Below are 23,656 nucleotides of genomic sequence, written 5' to 3'. Positions count from 1 at the left end.
ATCTGCTTTCTCTTTTTTTTTTTTTTTTTTCCCTGTCTTTTCAGGGCTGCACTAGCGGCATATGGAGGTTCCCAGGCTAGGAGTCTAATCGGAGATATAGCCGCCGGCCTACACCACAGCCACAGTGACGCGGGAGCCGAGCTGCATCTGCGACCTACACCACAGCTCACGGCAACACCAGATCCCCAACCCACTGGGCAAGGCCAGGGATCGAACCAGCAACCTCATGGTTCCTAGTCGGATTCGTTAACCACTGAGCCACAACGGGAACTCCTGCCTTGAACTCTTAAATAAAGCTAAAACAGATGCCCCTGTATTATCTTTAAAATAAATAAAGTGGCCATTACAGAAAAAAAATTGCACAAATATTAACTGAGCACCTATGTGCCAGGTACTTGGGAGTGAGGGTGATTAAGACAAACACTGTTCCCATACTAGTGGAATTTGAAGATATGTGGAGCTGATGAGAAATACAGCATAAAATTATTAAATAAGTGGTAGAAGGGTAAAATTAGGGCCCATATATATATATACACAGAATCATTCTTAAGTAGTCACAAATTTGGCTCCAGAGTTTCTAGCAGTCAAAGCAAAGCAGGTATCATTACTGGTTCTGACACTTAGCAGAGGTTCTTCTATTTAGAAGTAGGTTAGATTCCAAAGAGCTATCATTAAGTCCATTTAACCACATGTGCAAACAGTTAACTACAGATGCTAATATCACCTCTTGGTAACTCAAAGAGCTAGCACGCTTCTCCTTCTGCCGCCTTACAATAGGTAGGTTTTCATTACGTATTAAAGTCCTTAAATGGAAAGTTCTTGAGCAGAGGAACTTGTGTATTGTGTGTGTGTGTGTGTGTGTGCATAATAAAAACCAAAATGCTTTTCCTGAATTCAGATCTGAAGGCAAATTTTACACTGGATCTATACAAAAAGGACACTTTGAGATACAGTAAACTATATCCTCGACAATATTCCTAACAGAATTACAACAAATTTCATAATTTCTAATGTGTCTCAAAGTATACCTATGGATTAATACTAAAGGGAAATTCTATAAAAAAACAATTTTCTAAAATAATACAACCAAATTCTATTAAAAAACAATTTTATAAAATGATACAACCAAAGTAATATTTATAATAGCTAAAGAACATGTGTACCCGCAAGTAATTCCCAATTAAAAAAAAAAAAAAAAGGAAATTCAACTCTTGGAAGATTAGTCTGAAGACCTAAATATAAGCTTTTGAGACTACTGGCATCACAGTCATTTCTTATACAAGTTTTCTGGGTAACACCTCTTTGCTATGATTTCTAAAATATAGAAAAAGAAAGCTTTCAGATTAAGCTTTGATGGTTTAGCAATTATCTAAGAAGAAAGCACAATTACAAGAATCTCAAAGAAAGTACAATTACAGAAATAAGTCAAAGGCCACACTTATTGTATTTGGTTAGTGTAAAAAGAGACACTAAGTAAACAACGTATATTGATTGGCCAGACTCACTACAATTAAGTGAAATGAGAGAAAAAGCAAAAATAGGATCTCGATATGCTATGCCTGAAAAACTTACTTTACACTTCAGGATGCTATCTACTATTAAATAATCACAGATTACCTTTTCCTCAACTTCAGAATATACCAAATCTGAATACTTAGCTTAACGGGTACTAAACTGAAATTCAGTAAACACAAGTATTTTAACTGGGAAAAAAAGAATCTGTCAATGTGTTATAATTATTATTTTATATGAGCTCAATGTGCCAGCTAAACCCTAAGAAAACTGCTCACTCTGAGTAGAGGGGAGGTAGTATATTACATATTTTCCTTTTTTAAGGCTATTTTATTTTATTGTCTTTTTAGGGCCATTCCCATGGCATATGGGAGATTCCCAGGCTAGGGATCAAATTGGAGCTACAGCTGCTGGCCTATGCCACAACCACAGCAAAGCAGGATCCAAGCTGTGTCTGTGACCTACACCACAGCTAACAGCAATGCCCAATCCTTAACCCACTGGGCAAAGCCAGGACCTGCTATCTCATGGTTCCTAGTCAGATTTGTTTCCGCTATGCCATGATGGGAACTCTGTAAAGCTTTATTTTTCAAAGTAGTTTTAGACTCATAGCAAAATGAAGAAGGTAGGTATAGAGATTTCCCACATGCCTTCTGCCCCACCCATGCATGGCCTCCTCCATTATCAGCATCCTCCACCAGACTGTTCCATTTGCTACCAAGGGTGAACCTACCTTGACACACTGTTATCACCTGAGGTCCAAAGTTTACATTAGGGTTCACTGTTAATGCTGTACATTCTATGGATTTGACCTAATGTATGGTGACATGTACCCATCATCACAGTATCATACAGAGTAATTTCGCTGCCCTAAAAATCTTCTTTCCTCCATTCCTACCACCCTCAACTCCTGGCAATCCCTAATCTTCTTATTGCCTCCTTAGTTTTGCCTTTTCCAGAATGTCACATAGTTAAAATTATTCAGCCTTTTCAATTTGACTTCTTTCACTTAGGAGTACGCATTTAAATTCTTCCAGGTCTTTTCATGGCTTGAGAGTTCCTTTAACACTGAATAAATTGCATTTTTTGGACGTACCACAATTTAGCCATCCTTTCACCTACCAAGGTCTTTAAGTTGCTTCCAAGTTTTGGCAATTGTGAAAAAAACTGCAGTACCCATTAGTGTGCAAGATTTTGTGTGGATATAAGTTTTAAACTCCTTTGAGTAAATATCAAAGTACATGGCTATTGGGTCATAAGGTAAGAACATGCTCAGTTTTGTAAGAAAACACCACACTGTCTTCCGAAGTGGCTGTACTATTTTGTATTCCCACTAGCAATAAACGAGGATTCCTTCTGCTCCATAAGGGTTCCTCAACAGCATTGGAAACTATAAGTATTCTGGATTTTGGCCATTTTAATAAGGTGTATAGTGGTATCTCCTTTTAGTTTGCATTTCCCTTATGATATGTAATGTTGAAAATCTTTTCATACACTTATGTGCCATCTGTATATCTTCTTTGGTGAGGTGTCTGGTTAGGTCTTTGGTCTATTTTTTAAAATAGCGTTGTTTGTTTTCTTATTAAGTTTCAAAAGTTCTTTGTGTATTCTGGATAACAGTCCTTTATGAGATGTGTCTTTCACAAATATTTTCTCTCAGTCTGTGGCTTGTCTTCTCATTCTCTTTATATTACTTATTTCAATCAGAGATGTCTGTAACTAGGTGATAATTTTGTTCATTTGGTGGCAAAGAATGGGAACCTATGGATTACAGATGACCCAGAACAAGAACTTAACAATCTTCATTATCAAAAATGAACAACAGTAAATTTACACAGCTACTTAGGAAACACCATATTAATTTAGAATAAGACAAAAGACTTTAGACAATAAAATTGTTAGATAGCTAACATATTATCTAAACAATTTACTTACTACTGTCTCAAAGTTACAGTTTCGCTCAGTCTGATTCTAGATCTCCTTTTCTCCTCAGAAGTACCTTAATGGTCTCCTCTGCCTAATGCCTCTGTCCTACTTAATGAAGCACCAGACATCAAAACCATCTATGGGCCATTTAATTAGCTAATTATCATTGTTAAGCTAATTACAAAGTAGACAATTTGTTCTTTTAATTTTTATTATAGTTAATTTACAATGTTCTGTCAATTTCTGCTATACAGTAAAGAGATCCAATTATACATATATACACATTCTTTTTCTCGTATCTTCCATCATGTTCTATCTCAAGAGATTAAATATAGATTTGGAGTGGATAAGCAGGATCTCATCTTATCTCATAGTTTTCATATACCAATAGTTTGCACCTACCAACCCCAAACTCCCAGGCCATCCCACTCACTCCCCCACCTGCTTGACAACCAAAGTCTGTTCTCCAAGTCCAAGAGTTTGTTTCTTTTCTATAGATAGGTTCATTTGTGCCATATTTTAGATTCCACATATAAGTGATAACATACGGTATTTGTCTTTCTCTTTCTGACTTACTTCACTTAGTATGACAATCTCTAGTTGTATCTCTGTTGCTGCAAATGGCATTATTTTGTTCATTTTTATGGCAGAGTGTATATGTACCACATCTTCTTAATTCAGTCACCTGTCAATGGACATTTAGGTTGTTTCTATGTCTTGGCTATTGTGAATACTGCTGCAATGAACATAATGGTGCATGTATCTTTTTGCATGAAAGTTTTGTCTGCATATAGGCCCAGTTGTGGGATTGCTGGATCATATGGCATTTTTATATTTAGTTTTCTGAAGTACCTCCATACTGTTTTCCATAGTGGAAAGATTAACATTCCGAACTTATTGATCAGTTCGAGTAGTTTTTTTGGAGTCCTTAGGGTCTTCTATATGTAGTATCATGTCATTTGCATATAGTGACAATTTTACCTCTCTCTTCCAATTTGGATACCTTTTATTTCTTTTGTTTGATTGCTATGGCTAGGACTTCCAATACTATGTTGAATAAAAGCAGTGAGAGTGGGCATCCTTGTCTTACTCCAGATTTTAGCAGGAAGGCTTTCAGCTTTTCTCTGTTGAGTATTATATTGGGTGTGGCTTTGTAATAAATGGCTTTGATTATATTAAAGTATGTTCCCTCTATACCCAATTTGGTAAAAGTTTTTAACATGAATGGACGTTGGATTTTGTCAAATGCTTTGTCTGCATCTATTGAGATGATCGTGTGGTTTTTTTACTTTTTTTTTTTAATGTGGTATATGACAACGATTAATTTGCGTATGTTGAACCATCCTTGTGAACTTGAGATGAATTCCACTTGGTCATGGTGTATGATCTTTTCGATATGTTGGTGAATTTGGTTGGCTAAAATTTTGTTGAGAATTTCAGTTTATATTTATCAAGGATATTGGCCTACATAATTATCTTTTTTAGAGTATCTCTATCTGGTTTTGGTTTTAGGGTGATGGTGGCTTCAGAGAGTGTCTTTGGGAGCATTCCTTCTTCTTCAAACTTTTGGAAAAGTTGAAGAAGGATGGGTATAACTTCTTTGTGTGTTTGGTATAATTCACCTGTGAAGCCATCTGGTCCTGGACTTTTGTTTGTAGAGTGTTTTTATTACACATTCAATTTCATTTCTAGTGATTGGTCTGTTCAACTGATCTATTTCTGCTTGACCAGTTTTGATAAGCTATGTCTCTAAAAAGCTGTCCATTTCTTCTAAGTTGTCAAATTTGTTTGGCATATAATTATTCATTGTATTCTCTTACGGTTTTTTGTATTTTTGCAGTATCCACTAAAATGTCTTTTTTCATTTCTTATTTTGTTGATTTGGGTTCTTCCTCTCTTCTTCTTGGTGAGTCTGGCCAGAGGTTTGTCAGTTTTGTTTACCCTTTCAAAGAAACAGCTCTTGGTTTTATTGATTTTTTTCTATTTTTTTTAAACTATTTTATAGATTTCCTCTCTTTAAGATTTTCTTTCTTTTGCTGACTTTAGGTTTTGTTTCTTCTTTTTTCTAATTCTTTTAGGTGGTAGGTTAAGTTGTTGATGTGAGATTTTTCTTTTTTGAGGAAGGCCTGTATCTCTATGAACTTTCAAGAACTGCTTTTGTGGCATTTCATAGATTTTGAACAGTTGTGTTTTCATTATCATTTGTCAAGGTATTTTTTAATTTCCTCGCTGACCCATTGGTTTTTTAGTAGCATGTTGTTTAGTCTCCACGTAGTCAGTTTTTTCTCATTTCTTTACCTGTGATTGATTTCTAGTTTCATGCTATTGTGGTCAGAAGATTCTTACAATTTCTATACTCTTAAATTTGCTGAGGTTAGTTTTATGCCCCACTATGGGGTCGATCCTTGGAAACATTCCATGTGCACTTGAAAAGAATATATATTCTGGGTTTTTTTGGATGTAATGTCCTAAAAATATCAATTAAGTCTAACTGTTCTATTGTGTCATATAGGGTCTCTGTTGCCTTACTGATTTTCTGTCTAAGGATCTGTCCATGATGTGAGTGGAGTGTTAAAATTTCCCACTATTATTGTATTCCCATCAAGTGGAAGCCCTCCTCCCAAAAACCTACACACCTTTGTATGGTGATTTTTCTTAATTTCATTATAAAGATAAAGTGGCCACAGAAGAAAGTATCAACTGGCTTCTGTTCCCAGAGTATCTACTCCAATATTCTCAATCTTTCATTCTGAAACTTGGAGGTTTTATTTCTTTGCTTAGAAATTTTACTCTTCAAATTACCCTGTTTAAAGCTCCTTATAAAATAATTAAGCAAAAGCAATCAGCAGAAAGAAAAGCAAATAATTATAAAAAACATACGCCAGAGTTCCAGTCGTGGCACAGTGGTTAATGAATCCGACTAGGAACCATGAGGTTGTGGGTTCAGTCCCCGGCCTTGCTCAGTGGGTTAAGTATCCGGTGTTGCCGTGAGCTGTGGTATAAGTCACAAACACAGCTCGGAGCCCGTGTTGCTGTGGCTTTGGCATAGGCCGGCAGCTACAGCTCCAATTTGACCCCTAGCCTAGGAACCTCCATATGCCGCAGGAGTGGCCCTAGAAAAGGCAAAAAGACAAAACAAAAACAAACAAACAAAAAAACCCCATATGCCATCAGGACTAGCATTACAAGTATCAGTTTTTAATAGGATATATCAAGGAAGTAAACAATTTTTAAATAATTTCAAAAATCAATAGTTAACCTGTCTCTACCTCATTTCAACTACAATTTCAATTTTTCTAAAAAACCTGAAGAAATGTTTTGGTAACTTGTAATTTAATGTGTTTCTTTGTTTTCTTTTCTTTCTTTTTTTTTTTTTTGGAAAAAGTGGAAGGAATACGTATTGCATGTCGACTTCCAGCTAAAGCACTGACTTGCTGTGTGCCACTGGACAGCTAGTTTCACTTCATTTATAAAATACTGGCTGGCATCTTACTTGATCAGAAGTTGCTAACTGGTCGCCCTTCAGCCACATTCAGCCTATGCAAATACCCTATTTACCCTGCATGTTTTAAAAATTGGGAGATTTCATACTCAAATGCAGGTTTCTGGTTTCTCTTTAAAAATTATGATTGGCAACACTGGGCTTATATCACCTGTGGCAGGTAAGACTGCAGTTGAATAGCAGCTACCACCCCTTTGGATAAGACATGGCCTTTTGCTGTTGTATTACCTGCCTGAATGCTCAGCATCTGAGTTTCTGATGAATTAAATTGCCTCTAAAGTTTCTTGCGGCTCTAACATTCTCACATTTAGAGTGAGCCATATAGCAAAAGATCCATTTCACCTCTCCAAGTCTCAACTTGATTTGATTATGGGGGTGATAATAACATCTGATTACCAAGTGAGATTTGGAGAGACAAAATGAAATAGTGAGTGGTGACTGCCTGGCACAGTGACATGTATGTGGAAAGTACTTAATAAACAGCAGCAGTAGATAGCAGTATTTATTGTTAAATAAGCACAAATAATGGTGAACACATGACTCAAAAATGATTTTATGATGGTCAATACAATCTAAATCAAAATTGACATGCTGTATGTCTAATGGATTCACTTTGCTGTACACCTGAAATGAATGCCACATTTTAAGTCAACTCTACTCCAGTATTTTTTTTTTAATTGATATACTAATTCTTCTCTTCCAAATGCAATATCGGTCCCATCAAAAAAATCAACTATTTGCCTCTAATTTCTGGAGATTAATAATTCTTCATTTGCCACATGTAAAATAAGACTGAGGATAAAAAATGAAGGTCCCTGAGTGGGCGCACCTCAATTAGATACATTTTTAAATTATGATAAAAATTTCCAGCAGGTATTTCCCAGTAAGATTTGCTATGCTGCAGCTCTTTCTGTGGCTACTGCCATGCTAATTAGGGTCATTTTAGTTGCCAAGAATAAAAATTCACTCTAAGTTTATATAGAAGAGGCGGCTTACCAAAAAGTTTAATAATCCATGGGACCCCAGGAGAAAGCAAACAACCAGGTATCAGGGCGGCCAGGAAATGAAGCATGCTGGTTCACCAGACACTTGTTCCAGACTGGTTGTCTGTCTCTGTCCTTGTATACATTCCACTCATTCTACCCATCCTACCTCCTCCCATGCCTCATAATTCATATTCTTCTAACTTTAAAGCTTCGGTTGGCCTATGGCCCTTCTCCTTAGCCCCCACCCCAAATCGCTTCCCTTCTATATCAAGTCTTGCTGCTAACTTGCCTGTTTCTTGTGAGTCATATTACTGTGAAAGGCAAAAAAACTAAAAATAGAACTACTGTGTGATCCCAAAATCCTACTTCTGGGTTTATACCCCAAAGAACTAAAAGCAGGGTCTCAGAGAGATACCTGCCCACCATGCTCATAGCAGCATCATTGCAATAGTTGAGAGGTAGAAGCAACCTGAGTGTCCACTGCCAGATGGATGGATGAACATAATGTGGTATACACATACAATGGAATATGATTTAGCCTTTTTAAGGAAAGAGATCCTGACAGGAAGGAAATCCTGTCACCTGCTATGACCTGGATGAACCTTGAAGACATTGTGATGCATGAAATGTGCTACTCACAAAAAGATGAATACTGTATGAGTTCTCTTATATGAGGTATTGAAGGTGTCAAATTCAGAGAGAGAAGGCAGACCGGTGGTTACCAAGGCTGGTGGGGAGAGAAACGAGGAGTTGTTTCATGGACATAGATTTTCAGTTTTGAAAGATGAAAATGTTCTGGAGATCTATTATACAACAATGTGAATATGTTTAACACTACTAAACTCCACACTTAAAAATGTTAAGATAGCAAACTTTATGTTCTTTTTAAAATCACAATTAATTTTTTTTCTAAGAGAAGAAATTTTGTTTGTTCAGATAATCTTTTGGAAGCAAACTACAGAAGTATAGGTCAATGGCAAGCCTATGGACTGATTGCTGGTGTATTTATTCGACAACTTTTTATTAAATGCCTACTGTTTCCAACACTGTGCTAGGTTCTCAGCCAGGTGCCCACTCCTGGCCTGTTTGGCTAGTCATGCTAGGTGGGCTTTCCTTATAAAACAGGGGTTGATAACCTAAATTTTCACATTTGTAAATGCGTATTTCTATTGTATTACATCCTGCTATAGTGCTAAATAAAGGCTTTTTCTAATTTTGCTTTTTATTCTTTGCTGTTACTTCAGTCACTCTGCCTAAAAAAAAAAAAAAAAAAAAAAAGAATAGAGTTTTTCCATAACCTCTGTGAAAGAGCACTTGAAAAAAAAAGGAACCTTAGGAGTTCCTGTCATGGTTCAGCGGAAACGCATCTGACTAGAAACCATGAGGTTGCGGATTAAATCCCTGGCCTTGCTCAGTGGGTTAAGGATCTGACATTGCTGTGAGCTGTGGTGTAGGTTGAAGACGAGGCTTGGATCCTGAGTTGCTATGGCTGTGGCATAGGCCAGCAGCTACAGCTTCGATTAGACTCCTAGCCTGGGAACCTCCATATGCTGCAGATGCAGCCCTAAAAAGCAAAAGAAAATAAAAGAAAAAAGCAACCATACAGCACAAGCTCCTGAAAGAAACCTCATTAACTCCACTGTTTCCTTGAAGAATACATCAGCAATACACGACCTTCTAATTCCAAGCATTATGAGACAAAATAAGAATATCCATCAGAATCTTCTAACTTGATATAAATACTATGATAGGAAAAGTTGGAATTCCTATTAAAGCCAATAACTTCATTAGTCTCAAATCCATAAATTAGAAATTATCACTCCAAAGAGTGACTAAATTGCTTGCAAGAACTATCTCAGTTCAGAACTGCATTAAATAAACTGCCTATTACAACATGTAACACGGGCTTAGGAAGGAAACTTTCCAGTCCCTATCTAACTGGATTCCTGACCATTACCAACTTCTGCGACACCACGTTCTCCTGATTTTCTTCCCATCTCTGGCAGTTCCTCTCAGCTTTTTTCATTGGCTGGTCTTTTCCTAACCAATCCTTGAATACTGGTATTTCCACAGTTGCTGCCCCGGTACACTTCAACTATACATACTCCCTTAAATGAAATCAAAACTCACACCTAAGCTTCTACTTACACATGAATGATTTCCAAATCTCAACCCCTAACCTAGATGTCTTTCCTCAGGCTCAGATCCACGCACCTGACTACCCACTGGAAAGTCCTCCACCTGAAAAGATACCAGAAATCAACCTCATGAGCTTAAGCTGTCTCTCCACCCCCACCCCCAATGTTCCTTAACTCTGAATTCTATTTCTGATTCATCGCAACATTCAATCATTTGCCAGACATGAAAAGAATTCTAGATGCCCCCTTCTACCTACGTGAACCCCTGTCCACACTCCCAGTAAACCCCAAGTAGCAATCAGTCACAAGTCCCTTTGAGTCTACTTCAAATACAACCTTTCTTCTTGAACCCAACTGCCACAGCCTTAGTTAAATCCTCATAATTTTTACTCAGATACTACACATCTGGTCTTCACCATCATTCCCAAGATTTAACTTTATGAATGTTTCTTTATTTAAAGCTTAAACTCCCCCAAAGTCTGACAGCAAGCACAATCTGACTTTCTTTGCCTATTATTTTCACTGGAACAATTACATACTTATTTATTGTAAGAATGCAACTCCTTATGTACAGTGCTGAATGAATAAGCACTTCTCCAGTATTTCTTGCTGCTTCCTCACACCTACCCAGTTTCCAGGCACACTAAATTATCAGCAGTTCTGCCATTATGCCATAGCTGCACACTTCCATGCCTTTCCATATGCCATGCCATGCTCCCTTCTAGAATGCCTCCACTTTATTTTCCACCTGAGTCAGCTTTACATCTATCCTTCAGATTCAGTTGAACCATCATCTCTTTTAGAAAAGAATTTTAAACTATTATGCTCCTAATATTCTATTGTGTTCCCATACTCCATTTATGTTTTTACTGGACTATATTGTAACTTGATTTATTTGCCTGTCTCTTCCATCAGCTATGAAGTGCTTAAAGGCAGGAACAGTGACTATCTCTGCTGTATCCCCAGGACCTACCACGTGTTGCCATGCACCAGGCCCTAAATAAATATTTACTGAAGAAAGCATGAATCTGTCGTGTATGGGAATGCCAGACTACTCAAAAAATCCATAGTCTAAGTTTGTGACCAAGCAAAAAAACAAGAAATAAAATAATGTTTCTCCTTAAAACTATCTATGATATTCTACTGTGTAATATATTTTATTTTCAAAAGGAAACGTATTTTTTGCATACTAACCTCAACTCCATTCTAGAAATAAGTAATGTATATAATTGAGTATTTTTAATTGCATATGTTACTTTTAGAGAGGGATAAAAGACAACATTTCTAGTTTAAAAATCATGTGTACCACACCAAAACATTCTATGCTCATTTCAATGATGTCCTAAAGTTACTTATAAAAACTAATTTTTAAAAATATTTTCTTTTAAAATAGCTAAATTTAATAAAAAACTATTTTTCCAAAGGCTAAATAAATTAAACACTCTGTCTTATCAAACCAATTTATGTTTATAGATACTGCCTAAATCGTTCTACTTTATATCAAGTTGTTTAAAATAGGCCCCTCATAAGAAAGTAAATATAAGTCGATTTTAAGATCAATGGAGAGAGTCAGAGCCTTTGTCTGCATATCCTTTACCACACACATTAATGGAACTCAAATTATAATAGTAAATGTTATTTTAACAGAAGAGCTGACTTATTAACCACTTCTGTCAAAGTACCACATATGGACTCCCATTGTCATCCTACTGATTTAAGACACAAAGTAGAGAGCCAAAATGCTGGCCCACATGGAAGAAAAGGAAAATATCATTACAGCTCTGCTAACACTGAAGACTTGTTTCAAGCCTCCTCTTAAAAAAAAAAAAAATCACTTGGTAACAGCTTTATTATCTGAAAATAAAAACAAGGCTTAAAATTAAGTGCTCAATCTTGTGCTCTACTATTATTTCATCCTTTTGTGGCTACAAATTTCAGAAGCAAAATGCTAACAATAAACCAAAGGACAACTTGCACATATGATGAAAATATGTAAACCAGCTATAATGGAAAAAATAAAAATCATTATAAAATTTAAATAATAATAATAATAAAGAAAAAAGCTAGAAGGAAAAAATCTATTAATCTTAAGTTTTTTTCACAACCTATATAGAAATAATTTTGACAGTGTCACTGTATGTCTAATAAATGACTTTATATTTAAGAACAAAAATTTCTACAATAGTTTTTTTTAAAAGAGAAATAACTAGTTAGAAAATTGAAAAAGACTATAAGTTGTCTTGGGTTTTATCTGGAGATGTCTAAAATGTTAAAATGGGCACACTTAATATATGGGATTCTTTTGGTTCCTCATGCTAAATGACAAAAAATTTCCTTCACACATATTTTCCTTTCTGAGAGCAAAGGTAAAGAAAAAACATTAAACCAAAACATGATGCTAAAATACAAAGGATTTAAACATTTAAAAAGAAACTATGTCTTTATTTGAAAATGTCTCCGGAATAAAGCGTCCTGAACAACACAAACATGATTTCCTGCGTAAAAGTAACACAACAGAAATGAAATATTCTGAAAATATAATGACACAAAACTCTGAAATGCTAAATTCTCACTTCTATATAGAAACAGTCTTTTGTGCAGAAGAGCTAAATTATAAACATCTTATAAAATAGTCTCAGTTTATTGGTTTCCGATTTGTATAGGATAGATAATTTTGAAAACAAGAAAGTGGAACAAGCAGCATAAATAAATTCAACTGTGGCACCAAAAATGTTTTAATCGGTCAAACCAAGTGATAGAATCTCGCATCCATTATACAGAAAGTCTGAACTTCACTTCCATTTTAATTGTAAGTCCCTCCTCAGGTATAAAGGTTAAAATACGCCTTCCAGAATAGTAAAGGAAGGGCCTGATCTCTTTGTAGAGATTTTTCGACAGAGGTAACAAAAATCTATATATAATATCATGCTTCATAACTGAGATGAAGGAAAACATACAATAGGAAAACAATAATTTTGGGATAAACAGGGTAACCTATTAGCTTTTCTCACCTTGAACTATAATTTTTTTAAAGTTGTTATTTCAAATCAATAATAAAGTTACAGAAAATAGGTTTTAGAATGTCTCAAGTAAACAAATCCATAATTTCTAGTAAAAAAGGAAAACCTATTAAAAACACTCAATACACACTACACCCTCCAGTGGGCAAGCAGCCATGTAAGAATATAAAAAGATTTAGTTGGATTTTCCACTCAGTTAAATCGGTCCTACAACTAATGAAATGATGGTTCTAAAAACCTTATAAAAGTTCACACTATTTTAATCACTTATCTTAGTATCTGAGTTAGAAGCAGCAAAGTTTTTTTTTTAATAATGTAGATATTATAGAGGAGTAATGTAAGAAAACAAACTCATGATCTGCTCATCTTTCCTTAAAAAACAATGTGCCATCAGATTCTTAATTTCTTTAACTTATAAAAGAAAAAAGTAAACAGAATAAATCACATATAAAGATGCATAATTAAAGATAAAGTATCCTTTATACTATGAACTGCAAAGGCAGCACTAATATTTTAAAGCAAAATCTAAAAATTATGGTTCCTTAGTGAGAACTGTGGCAGAAAAGCAGTATGTTCATTAAGTTTTTCAGGAAAACAACTCACATTATCACCTGGTAACATTTAGTATTACTGGTCTCATGAGGCTATGTGGTCACTACAGAGAAATATAAACACACTTAGAATAAAATTAAGAGACTATTTAAAAGCGCCCTTATGCTATGGCTAATGTTTCAGGACTGAGATGATATAGTAGAAGCAAAGACTAGATTAAAAATATTCCACAATGGTCCAAATATCATTTGTAAAGTTTGTATATTTACAAAATACAAGCATATTTAATACATAAATCTAGAAATCAGGTATGAAGATACACAGTTCCCAAAATGCATTAAAAAATTTTTGACTACTCCAGTTAAAACTAATACAACTAAGACTCCTTGAGGTCTTCAACTTATCACCAGGCTATGAGACCAGCAATTAAAGGACAATAGTGACATCTGGTGGACATTACAAATGTATGCCACACACATATCTTGGATAGAGATTTCATTTCTAGTGTGTCACATATTTCAACCTGTCTGAAGAATTATATGAAAATTTTTAGTTTTAAATCAAAACAAGATGATTCTGCTCCCAAAAGACTTCTCAATATTAGTGACCCAATCATGTGATAAATATACAATTTTTAACAAATAAAGTATAAGAAATAAATCTCTCAAGTCTTTAAAGCACTAAGCACTAATTAGATATATCAAATAAATGACTAAAAGATCTAGCAAGTAGTCCAATATTATTATGATAATAAAAATAACTTTAAAAATTCTGAATAAAAGAAGAGGAAAATGAAAAAAAATTAAATGAAGAAAATTAAGAGCTGATCTATTTTCAAATTTATTCAAATATAAAAAATAGATATTAACCAGTATGGTCTGTCAGACATAATAAGAAATGTTTTTAAACTAAAAGAAGATCATGTGATTTATGATAATTTTTCAAAACTAAATTATTTATCAAGAAAATTTATAGCATTATTCTTTAAAAGTAAAGATAATTGCCTGGAGGCAGACCAGGTAATCATCTCAAAAAGTGACAAACTTAATTAACTGGAAGGACAAAAAAGCAAGCAAACAACAAGAAATACCTGTGGACAATCTCCTTACTTATTATTTGTTAATACATAAGCAAATTTCATATGAGAACACTGCACTTATTGAGTAAATGATGAAAGTATGTGTGATTTTTATTAAGTATTTTATTACTATTTCATGGAAGAAATATAAACACAGATATGGGATCTAAATATAAACACTAAGTCAAGGAAGAGTCCAGGCCACAAAGTAATTGGAAGTCTTTCAAAAATTAAAGGTCCTTTCCAGAGCTCTCAGAACCACCTAATTTAAAAGTTTTTAATGACTATTCGAGTGTAATGATTTTCTGAAAAGAAAAAACGCTAAGGGCCAGAACTTTCCAAGTACACATTTCAAAATCGTTTAAGATATTTCGGAAATGCAAATATTTGGGAATTAATAAAATTCAAGTCACAAAAGCACTGTTCTATTGGCTTCAAAAAGTTAGAGAGGATAAACAAATTGTGACATATTCAGACAATGGGTTACAACTCCAAAATCAAAAAGAATGTGGTACTGACATATGTATCAACATAGATGATTCTCAAAAAAACTGGCTAAGTGAAAGAAGCCCTTCATAAAAGTATATGCTGTATGATTCCATTTTTATGCCATTCTAGAATAGGCAAAACTGATCTATGGAATGAATGAATAAATAAACAAAATCACAATAACTGTTATCTCCAAGGCTAGGATAGAGACGGAAATTGGGACTGGGTCTGAGAGAATTTTCTGGGGCAACAGAAATGTTCTATATCTCAACCGGAGCTGGGGCTATACAAATGTATGCATTTGTCAAAACTCACCAAAAATATACTTAAGATTTGTGCAAAATATATATAAATATTACCTTAAAAAATGAACCTTAAGCAAATATTAATAACTCTAGTATCATTGACCATGCTAAAGAATTTGGGGTGATATATACAAATATCTGCAACTTGTTTTGAAATGGACAGATTATAACACAGCAAATAGGGCAAAACATTAATAACTGTAGGATCCAGGATGTGAGTATGCTGGGGTTCACTACTCAAATCTTCCAGCTTTTCTATATGTCTAAAAAATGTCCATAATAAAATGTTGGGAAAATATAAAAGATTACAATCAGAATTCAAAAGAAAATTAAAAATATAAAAAATGTAAAATGTTTCTTAAATATTAATAATTTTCCTTTTATATATTAACATTTTAATCTGCTTAGTATCAAAAGTGGCCATCTTCTAAAGAGCAAGCACTATGGACAAACACTTAAAAAAATTTTAAAGACATACCCGAATTTCTTGAAGATTGTGAAAATTATTTCCTACTCTGACCGAGATCTTGCTTGGAGTGTAGCTTTCATCAGATTTGTAGTCCGCATAAATACACAATGTCTTCACTGTTGTTTTTCTTCTAAAAGCAATAAAGTAAAAACAACATGCCTTTTATCATATGGAAAGATTGTATCCAAAATATATTATCTTCTGATTTTAAAATCATAGTTTGCTACAATGACTATTTGAATCAATAATTGCCATTTCCTTTCATTTTAACAATGAAAATGAAGGACATATGAGAAAAATAGATATACATACGACTACAGACATCTCTTATCTAGAACATGGTCAAGAACCAGACATGAGCAAAGAAGGAACAGTTAAGCCAAAACAGGTACCTTAGAGTATAAACATTAAGGGTTTCACTTCTCCTCATTTGTATTTTAGACAAACTAAGTATTCTAACAAGCTTGGTTTCCTTTACTAGTTAATAGCCAATTACTTAATTTCCTATGTTAATACTTGAAAATAACTAGCTAAGTGAGAAATTACATATAATAAAGGGAAAATGCTTTAAAAAAATAGAAAGTATAATTTTATTACTTAATGCAATATGTATATTTTAAAATACACCTATCTTGGAAAAATAAGCAAAGCCTACATAACCAAAATTAATCTCAGAAAACAAGTGGGAAAATACATGAAAATATGCTCAATTTCTAATAATCAAAAAAATACGGATTAAAACACATAGACATTAGTTTCTTATCATTATTGGGACATGATGAAAAAACTGCTAATACCCAAATTTGATTACAAAAAGATACTGTCATAGCCATTTAGTAGATACAAAGCCTTTGACTTTCAAATTCAACTTCTAAGAATTCATTAAAAGACAATAATAACAAAACCACTCCAAAACCAGATGAAGAAAAATGTTTATTGTCCTGCAGTTAAATTATAAACAACCTAAATATCCACCTCAGTGAGGAAATCAGTGAGACAAATTACAATATACCCATTCAATGAGACACTATGCAACTACTTAAGATACACATAGATTTATAGTTACAGTAGTGGGGGGGGGGGACACATTATAAAACAGTATAAAAAAGATCACATTTTGAGAAAAACAAAAATTTTTTTAAGTCATATAAACCTATATATATGTATAGAAAAAGACCTAGATAGAATCATGTTAAAACAGTATTGTGACGGAGTGGGACTCTGAGAGATCCTGAGATCCTTATTCATAAAGATTCCTACATTTTCTAATTAATGTTTTAAAATAAGCATGTATTACTTTGGTCATCAGGGAAAGAATTTAGAAAATTTTAACATCAAACTAAAAAACCATTAAGAAGTCTATTTAAACTCGCTTTAAAAGTTAAGATCTGGTAAAAACTGGCACTAACTTAATAACAATGAGCTCCCTGAACACAAGTAGCCTGTGTCAAAAGTCAGCCTATAAAAACAGCAGGGGATCTGTAGTTCTTAGTGAAGGAACCAAAGTTCTGTAGCCCAAGCTTTTCATCAGAAAGGAATGGGGAAAGTTAAAGACTTTTCCCTCAAATAATAAAGACAGATGAAGATGTAAAACGCTAAATACTCAGGAACTGCTGACAGGATAAATACCATTACCACGTTTTCAAGAGAGGTCAACAGTATCAAACCGACATCATTTTCTTTCTGCTGGGCCTGGAAGGAGACAGCAGAGGAAGTACAGGAAGAAGGAGAAATTTTGAAGGGTGTACAAAAGACTTTTCCCTGATGCACCAGCCACAAACTGGCAGTGAAAGGTCTTTCTTATCATGGAGAGATCAAAGATCACAAAGATTACTCTTAAGGACTTTTTCTCTTTTTTTTAACCAAAAGCAGATCTAAAGGACCAAGCCTTTTGCTCAGAATCGTTTTCTCTCTGAATAATTAAATTCAGGATAACTTTGTCACTAGAACCTAAAAGATAATCAAGGTTAGGTTGGAAAGGCAAAGAATAATAACACTAATGATTACAAACACAAGAGCAACAGCAGCAAGTAGCAAGTGAATAAGTGAATTCTCTGTGTCTAGCCCAGAAGCAATGCTTTATCTGTTTTATCTCATTTAGTCCTCAGTCTTGTAGTATAGGAACTATTATCACCTCCAGTTTAGTGATTTAAAAAAAAAAGGGGGGGGGGACACTCAGGTTAATAACTGGCTTAAGGTCACAAAACTAGGAGGTGGGCACAGTCAGAGTTCATGTGTCTGTGGTCTCATGATCTCATTAACTGCTATCATCTTCCTATTACTTACTTACTAAGCTTATTCAACACTGTCAATGACACCATTTTACTGTAATATGCAGATGTTTGCAATTCTTCAAATTTGTTCTACATCATGGGTTCTTACCCTCAGTCCTATAAAGCCTCAGGAATCACATGTATAATTTATGCTATATACACAGTTTCATTAGATTAGCAAAAGAAACTGTGACCTTACCAGAAATTAAAAACTTGCTCTAAAAGGTACCCATAAAGCCTTTAGAAATTATTTATCAATTTATCTCATGGTAGATAAAAAAATAATATTGCATAGATAATCACACTGTCAAATGGCAATGCACATGGGAAGAGTACAGGCATGGGTCATGAGACATAATGGCAGCTACTTAAATTGTCAAATCATCATTATAATAGTACTCACCACACCTGACTACTTACCATACGCCAGGCATCATGCTAACCTCTTAAGACAAAGTACTGTGAGAAGGGGAGAAGGAGGAAGGTGGTACTTCCATTTCTGATGACATAAGTAACACTCCCAGACTTCTTCTATCCCTCATCCACTACTCTTCTGTTGAGAAAGAACTGCTGGCAGGAAGCAAACATTTGCTTTGTTCCTTCATGCCACACATTTAATAGGTTTAGCACTTTCATAACTGGATGGGAAAGTCTGTTTAATTTTAGGGTTTACTATTAGAAGACACTCTTGACTGCAGATATAGATCAATGTCTAAAACATCAGCTTTGTCCATTTCATAGGAGTGATATTTTGGTCTCCTCCTGCTGACTCAAATAATTTCTCAACTGATTTGTAACTCATGAAACTGCAATAGAAGACATTAGTGACAAATATTCTAGTTGCCAACCTAACAGCCTCTTTTCCCTTCTTTCTTCATAACATCCAGCTAAAAGACTGTATCCTCTGGCTTCCCTTAAAGCTAGGTATGACATGTGACTAAGATATGGTAAGATTTTTTTTTTTTTTTCCCTTTTCTTGGCTGCACCTGAGGCACATGGAAGTTCCAGGGCTAGAGGTTGAATCAAAGCCACAGTTGCAGACCTACACCTCAGCCATAGCAAGGCCTGATCTGAGCCACATCTGTGACCTAGACCATAGCTTGTGGCAACACTGAATCTTTAGCCACTGAGCAAGGCCAGATAGCGAACCCGCATCCTCACAGAGACAACGTCAGGTTCTTAACCCACTAAGCCACAATGGGAACTCCTGTAAAGAACCTCTTTAAAAGGAAGACATGGAGTTCCCATCATGGCTCAGTGGTTAACGAACCCAACTAGTATCCATGAGGACAGAGGTTCAATCCCTGGCCTCACTTAGTGGGTTAAGGATCCATCGTTGCTGTGAGCTATTGTGTAGATCACAGATGTGGCTCGGATCTGGAATTGCTGTGGCTGTTGTATAGGTGGGCAGCTACAGCTCCAATTCGACTCCTAGCCTGGGAATCTCTAAACACCACAGGCGCAGCCCTAAAAAGACAAAAAACAAAAATGAAAAAACTAGAGTATCAAACAACACACATGAAACATCTGACTGCAGACACTGAACTACAGGCAGGACAACCTTATCTATTACCCCTGTGAGAAAGGAAATGAATGAGGTGAGTCCTATGAACAACTGGGCTTTCTAACTGATGGCCATTTCTGCACTGCAATGCAGGGAAGGAAGAGCTTAACAGAATCTCAAAGTCTCACTGAACTGAAGAAGGAGTTATACTGAGAAAAAAACTACAGCAATCTGCAGACTCAGTCTTCTTGAGTCTTTGAATACCACTCTGCACAGGCACAGGGTGAAACTCCACAAAGACATGCAAAAAACAGCTGCTGGGGGAAGAAGCAATTACTGAGAAGCAGTAAGCCAAACAATTGCCAGAGGTCACACAGAGTAGGCAATCATTAGAGCTTCCAAAAACCAAAGAGGAGAGTCCAAATATCTCCTCAAATGTCTAGGACATTCATTTGAGATCCCCAAAGGATCAAGCCTTAGTATTCCATGAGGCTAATCTTGTCCAAGAGAACAGTGATCTGGGGATCTGGGAGTGGGGGCGGGGGGGGGGGCGGCGATCTCAAGATTCTTTCAGGGGATCAGCAACATTACAACTATTTTCCTAATAATGTAAAGCTGTTATTTACCTTTTTTCAGCATCATTATCTTATGAGTATACAGTGGCATTTTCCAGCTGCAATCTGACATGGGATATTATAAAAGATTTAATGAAGAACCATAATTGAGACCGGCTATCTTCTCTTTTCCTTTATTTTCTTAAATTTATTTTTTTTGGCCACTCCCACGGCATGTGGAAGTTCCTGTGGGCCAAGGATCAAACCCATGCCACGTCAGTGACCCAAGCTGCTGCAGTGACAATGCCAGATCCTTAACCCACTGAGCCACCAGGGAACTCCCAGCTGTTTTCCCATAAGCCAGACACTAAAGAGATTCACAAAAAAAGTAAAACAGTAACACCCTTCTTACTATTTTTTTTGTTTTGGAAGAAAGAGTTATTTTTCATTTAAAATTGTCATTTATATTAAAATAGGTTAATTATTATTTAATTCTAGATGAACAAATTGATACTTTGAATTCCTCAGCTATAATTTCTAATATGATAAATACTGAAAGGATATAGGAGTTCCCGTCATGGCTCAGTGGTTAACGAATCCAACTAGGAACCATGAGATTGCGGGTTCGATCCCTGGCCTTGCTCAGTGGTTAAGGATCCAGCATTGCTGTGAGCTATGGTGTAGGTTGCAGACGCGGCTTGGATCCCACATTGCTGTGGCTCTGGCGTAGGTTGGCAGCTACAGCTCCAATTCGACCCCTACCCTGAGAACCTCCATATGCCGTGGGAGCAGCCCAAGAAATGGCAAAAAGACACACACACACACACCACACACACACACACACACACACACACACACATACACACAAATACTGAAAGGATATAAAAAAAAAAACCCAAAAGGTCTTTACAGACTTCAATAAAATTTCAAAGTTGTACTAAAACCAAAAACTAGGAGAAGTACTACCCTAGAGCAGGGATCAGCAAACCACAGCTCAAAGGCCAAATGCGACCTACCACTTATTTTTGTACAAAAAGCAATATAAAAACAAAGCAACACCAATTTTTGTACAAAAAGTAATATAAAAACAAAGCAACACCAATTCACTTATATATTGTCCACAGCTGCTTTTGTACTACAACAACGCTGAGCAGTTGCAACAGCCTAAAACATAGTTTATAAGGCCTGAAATGTTTACTATCTACCCCATTACTCAGAATTTGTTGACTTTCACCCTCGAGTAAAATATACTCAAGACCTACAGTAAAGAACCTCAAAATAAAGCCTCAAAAAGATCAGCTTGATTCTTAAGTAATTTAACTGCCTACCAGAACAAAATCTAATCCTCTAACAACAATGAAAATTAATACTCCACATGGTAAAATTTATTACAGCCAGCATCTAATCAAAAACTACTACAAAGAATCAGAAAAACATGACCCAAAACGAGGAAAAAAATCAGTCAATTAAAACAGATATGGAAAAGACAGAGATGATAGCATTAAAAATAATAACTTCAAAAGAGAAAATATAAATATATACCTATAATGTTTAACAAATCATCTCAAAACTTACTGGGTTAAAAAATAATCATTATTTTATGAATCTGGAATTTGGACAGAGCTCAAAAGTGATGGCTCCACGAAGCATCAGGTGTGATGATTTGACCTAGGATCTGAAGGATCTGCTTCCAAGATGGCTCACTAATACAACTGGCAACTTGGTGCTGGTTGTCAGCTGGGAGCCTAGCTAAGGACTTTGTTTTTGATTCATTTTTTAATAGGTTTCTCCATTTGATGTGGGTTTTCTCATAAGCATGGTAGATGGGTACTGAGGGAGTCAATCACATAAAAGAGTGACAACAAGGCAGAAATCACGTTTCATAATCAAGCCTTAGAAATAACAGTATCGTAACATCCATTTCTCTATTAGACAAGAAATCCACAAAGGCCTGACCGGTTTCAAGAGGGACACGTAGATTCCATCTCTTGATAAGGTAGTAACAAAGTTGAAGAAGAGCATATGCAACAGGAAACAATGTAAACATACTAGAAAAAATAGTTTGTCATAAATGTATTGAACGAATGAAAAGAAATTATGAACACAATGAAGAGAAATAAAAGATATTTTAAATGAAATTTTTGGACATTAAAAAGAAATCTGAAATAAATTTACTGTATGGGATGAACAGTAGTTTAAACATGGCAGAAGACAGTGAACATAATGATACAGCTATAGAAACTCTCTACAACAGAGTATAGAAAAGAAAAGGCTTTCATTCCTCACTAAAATAAATGGAGTATCAGTAGTCTGTGAGACAGTATAAAGCAGACCTAATATATAATTGGAGTCCCAGGGTAAAAGGGGGTAGTAGATAGAAAGCATCTGAAATAACATGGTCAAAAAAAATTATATACCCACAGATTCAAAAAGGTCAATGAACTACAAGAAAGATGGGAACAAAGAAATTCACACCAAGATAGATCATAATTAAGCTTCTTAAAAAAAAAAGTGTCGGAGTTCCCGTCGTGGCGCAGTGGTTAACGAATCCGACTAGGAACCATGAGGTTGTGGGTTCGGTCCCTGCCCTTGCTCAGTGGATTTGGGATCCGGCATTGCCGTGAGCTGTGGTGTAGGTTGCAGACGCGGCTCAGATCCTGCGTTGCTGTGGCTCTGGCATAGGCCGGTGGCTACAGCGCTGATTAAACCCCTAGCCTGGGAACCTCCATATGCCCCGGGAAGCAGCCCTAGAAAAGGTAAAGACAAAAAAGAAAAAAAAAAAGGCAGTGGTGAGTTGGGAGTTTCCTTATGGCACAATGGATTCAATCCCACTGATCCCTGGCTCAGGAACTTCCACACGCTGTGGCATAGCCCAAAAAAATAGCAGTGGCAGGGTGATGAAGGGAAATACATTATACATAGAGAAACAAAGATAAGAATAATAGGAATTAAGAATGGCTATCAAGAGTAATACAAATTACTGTAAAAAGGAACTAGAAACCATAAGGAGGAGCCAAGAAAAATCAGAAATTCCTTTGCCCAAAAAAAAAAAAAAAAAAAAAAAAAAAAAGCTGAGCTAAAGGCAATAAATAACAGAATGAATAATGCAGAGGCATAAATAAATGACTTGGAAGACAGAGTAGTGGAAATCACCCAAACAGGACAGCAGACAGAAAGCCAAATGAAAAAAAAAAAAAAAAAATGAAAGCAATGTAAGAGGTCTATGGGATAATGTAAAGCAGGCCAATCTACACATAATAGGGATTCCAAAGGAGAAGAAAAAAAAAGGGGGGGGGGATTGAAAGTATATTTGAAGAAATATGGCTGAAAACCTTCCAAATCTAAAGC

General features: G+C 35.5%; 1 protein-coding gene across 13 annotated transcripts in view; it reads right to left on the bottom strand.

The window, feature by feature from the left end:
* ANAPC10 (anaphase promoting complex subunit 10) overlaps nt 1–23,656 on the bottom strand; it is a 248,185-nt gene that overhangs the window by 210,324 nt on the left and 14,205 nt on the right. For 12 of the 13 annotated variants that reach the window (XR_014811848.1, XR_014811849.1, XR_014811852.1 and 9 more), the window contains 1 exon segment: nt 15,987–16,107. Coding sequence is in view for 4 of the 13 variants with exons in the window: in XM_084970691.1 (XP_084826817.1) it covers nt 15,987–16,107 (121 nt within the window). In the remaining 9 variants the exon portion in view is untranslated. 13 annotated transcript variants of the gene reach the window in all.

This window comes from Sus scrofa, chromosome 8 (assembly GCF_054392235.1).
Source record: "Sus scrofa isolate SSC_HxYL_T2T_F1_AM1 chromosome 8, Sscrofa_HxYL_maternal_Yorkshire_Landrace_v2.0, whole genome shotgun sequence".
Taxonomy (NCBI): domain Eukaryota; kingdom Metazoa; phylum Chordata; class Mammalia; order Artiodactyla; family Suidae; genus Sus; species Sus scrofa.
The sequence above is the reverse complement of the archived record's forward strand: the minus strand, read 5'-3'. Positions and strand labels throughout refer to the sequence as shown.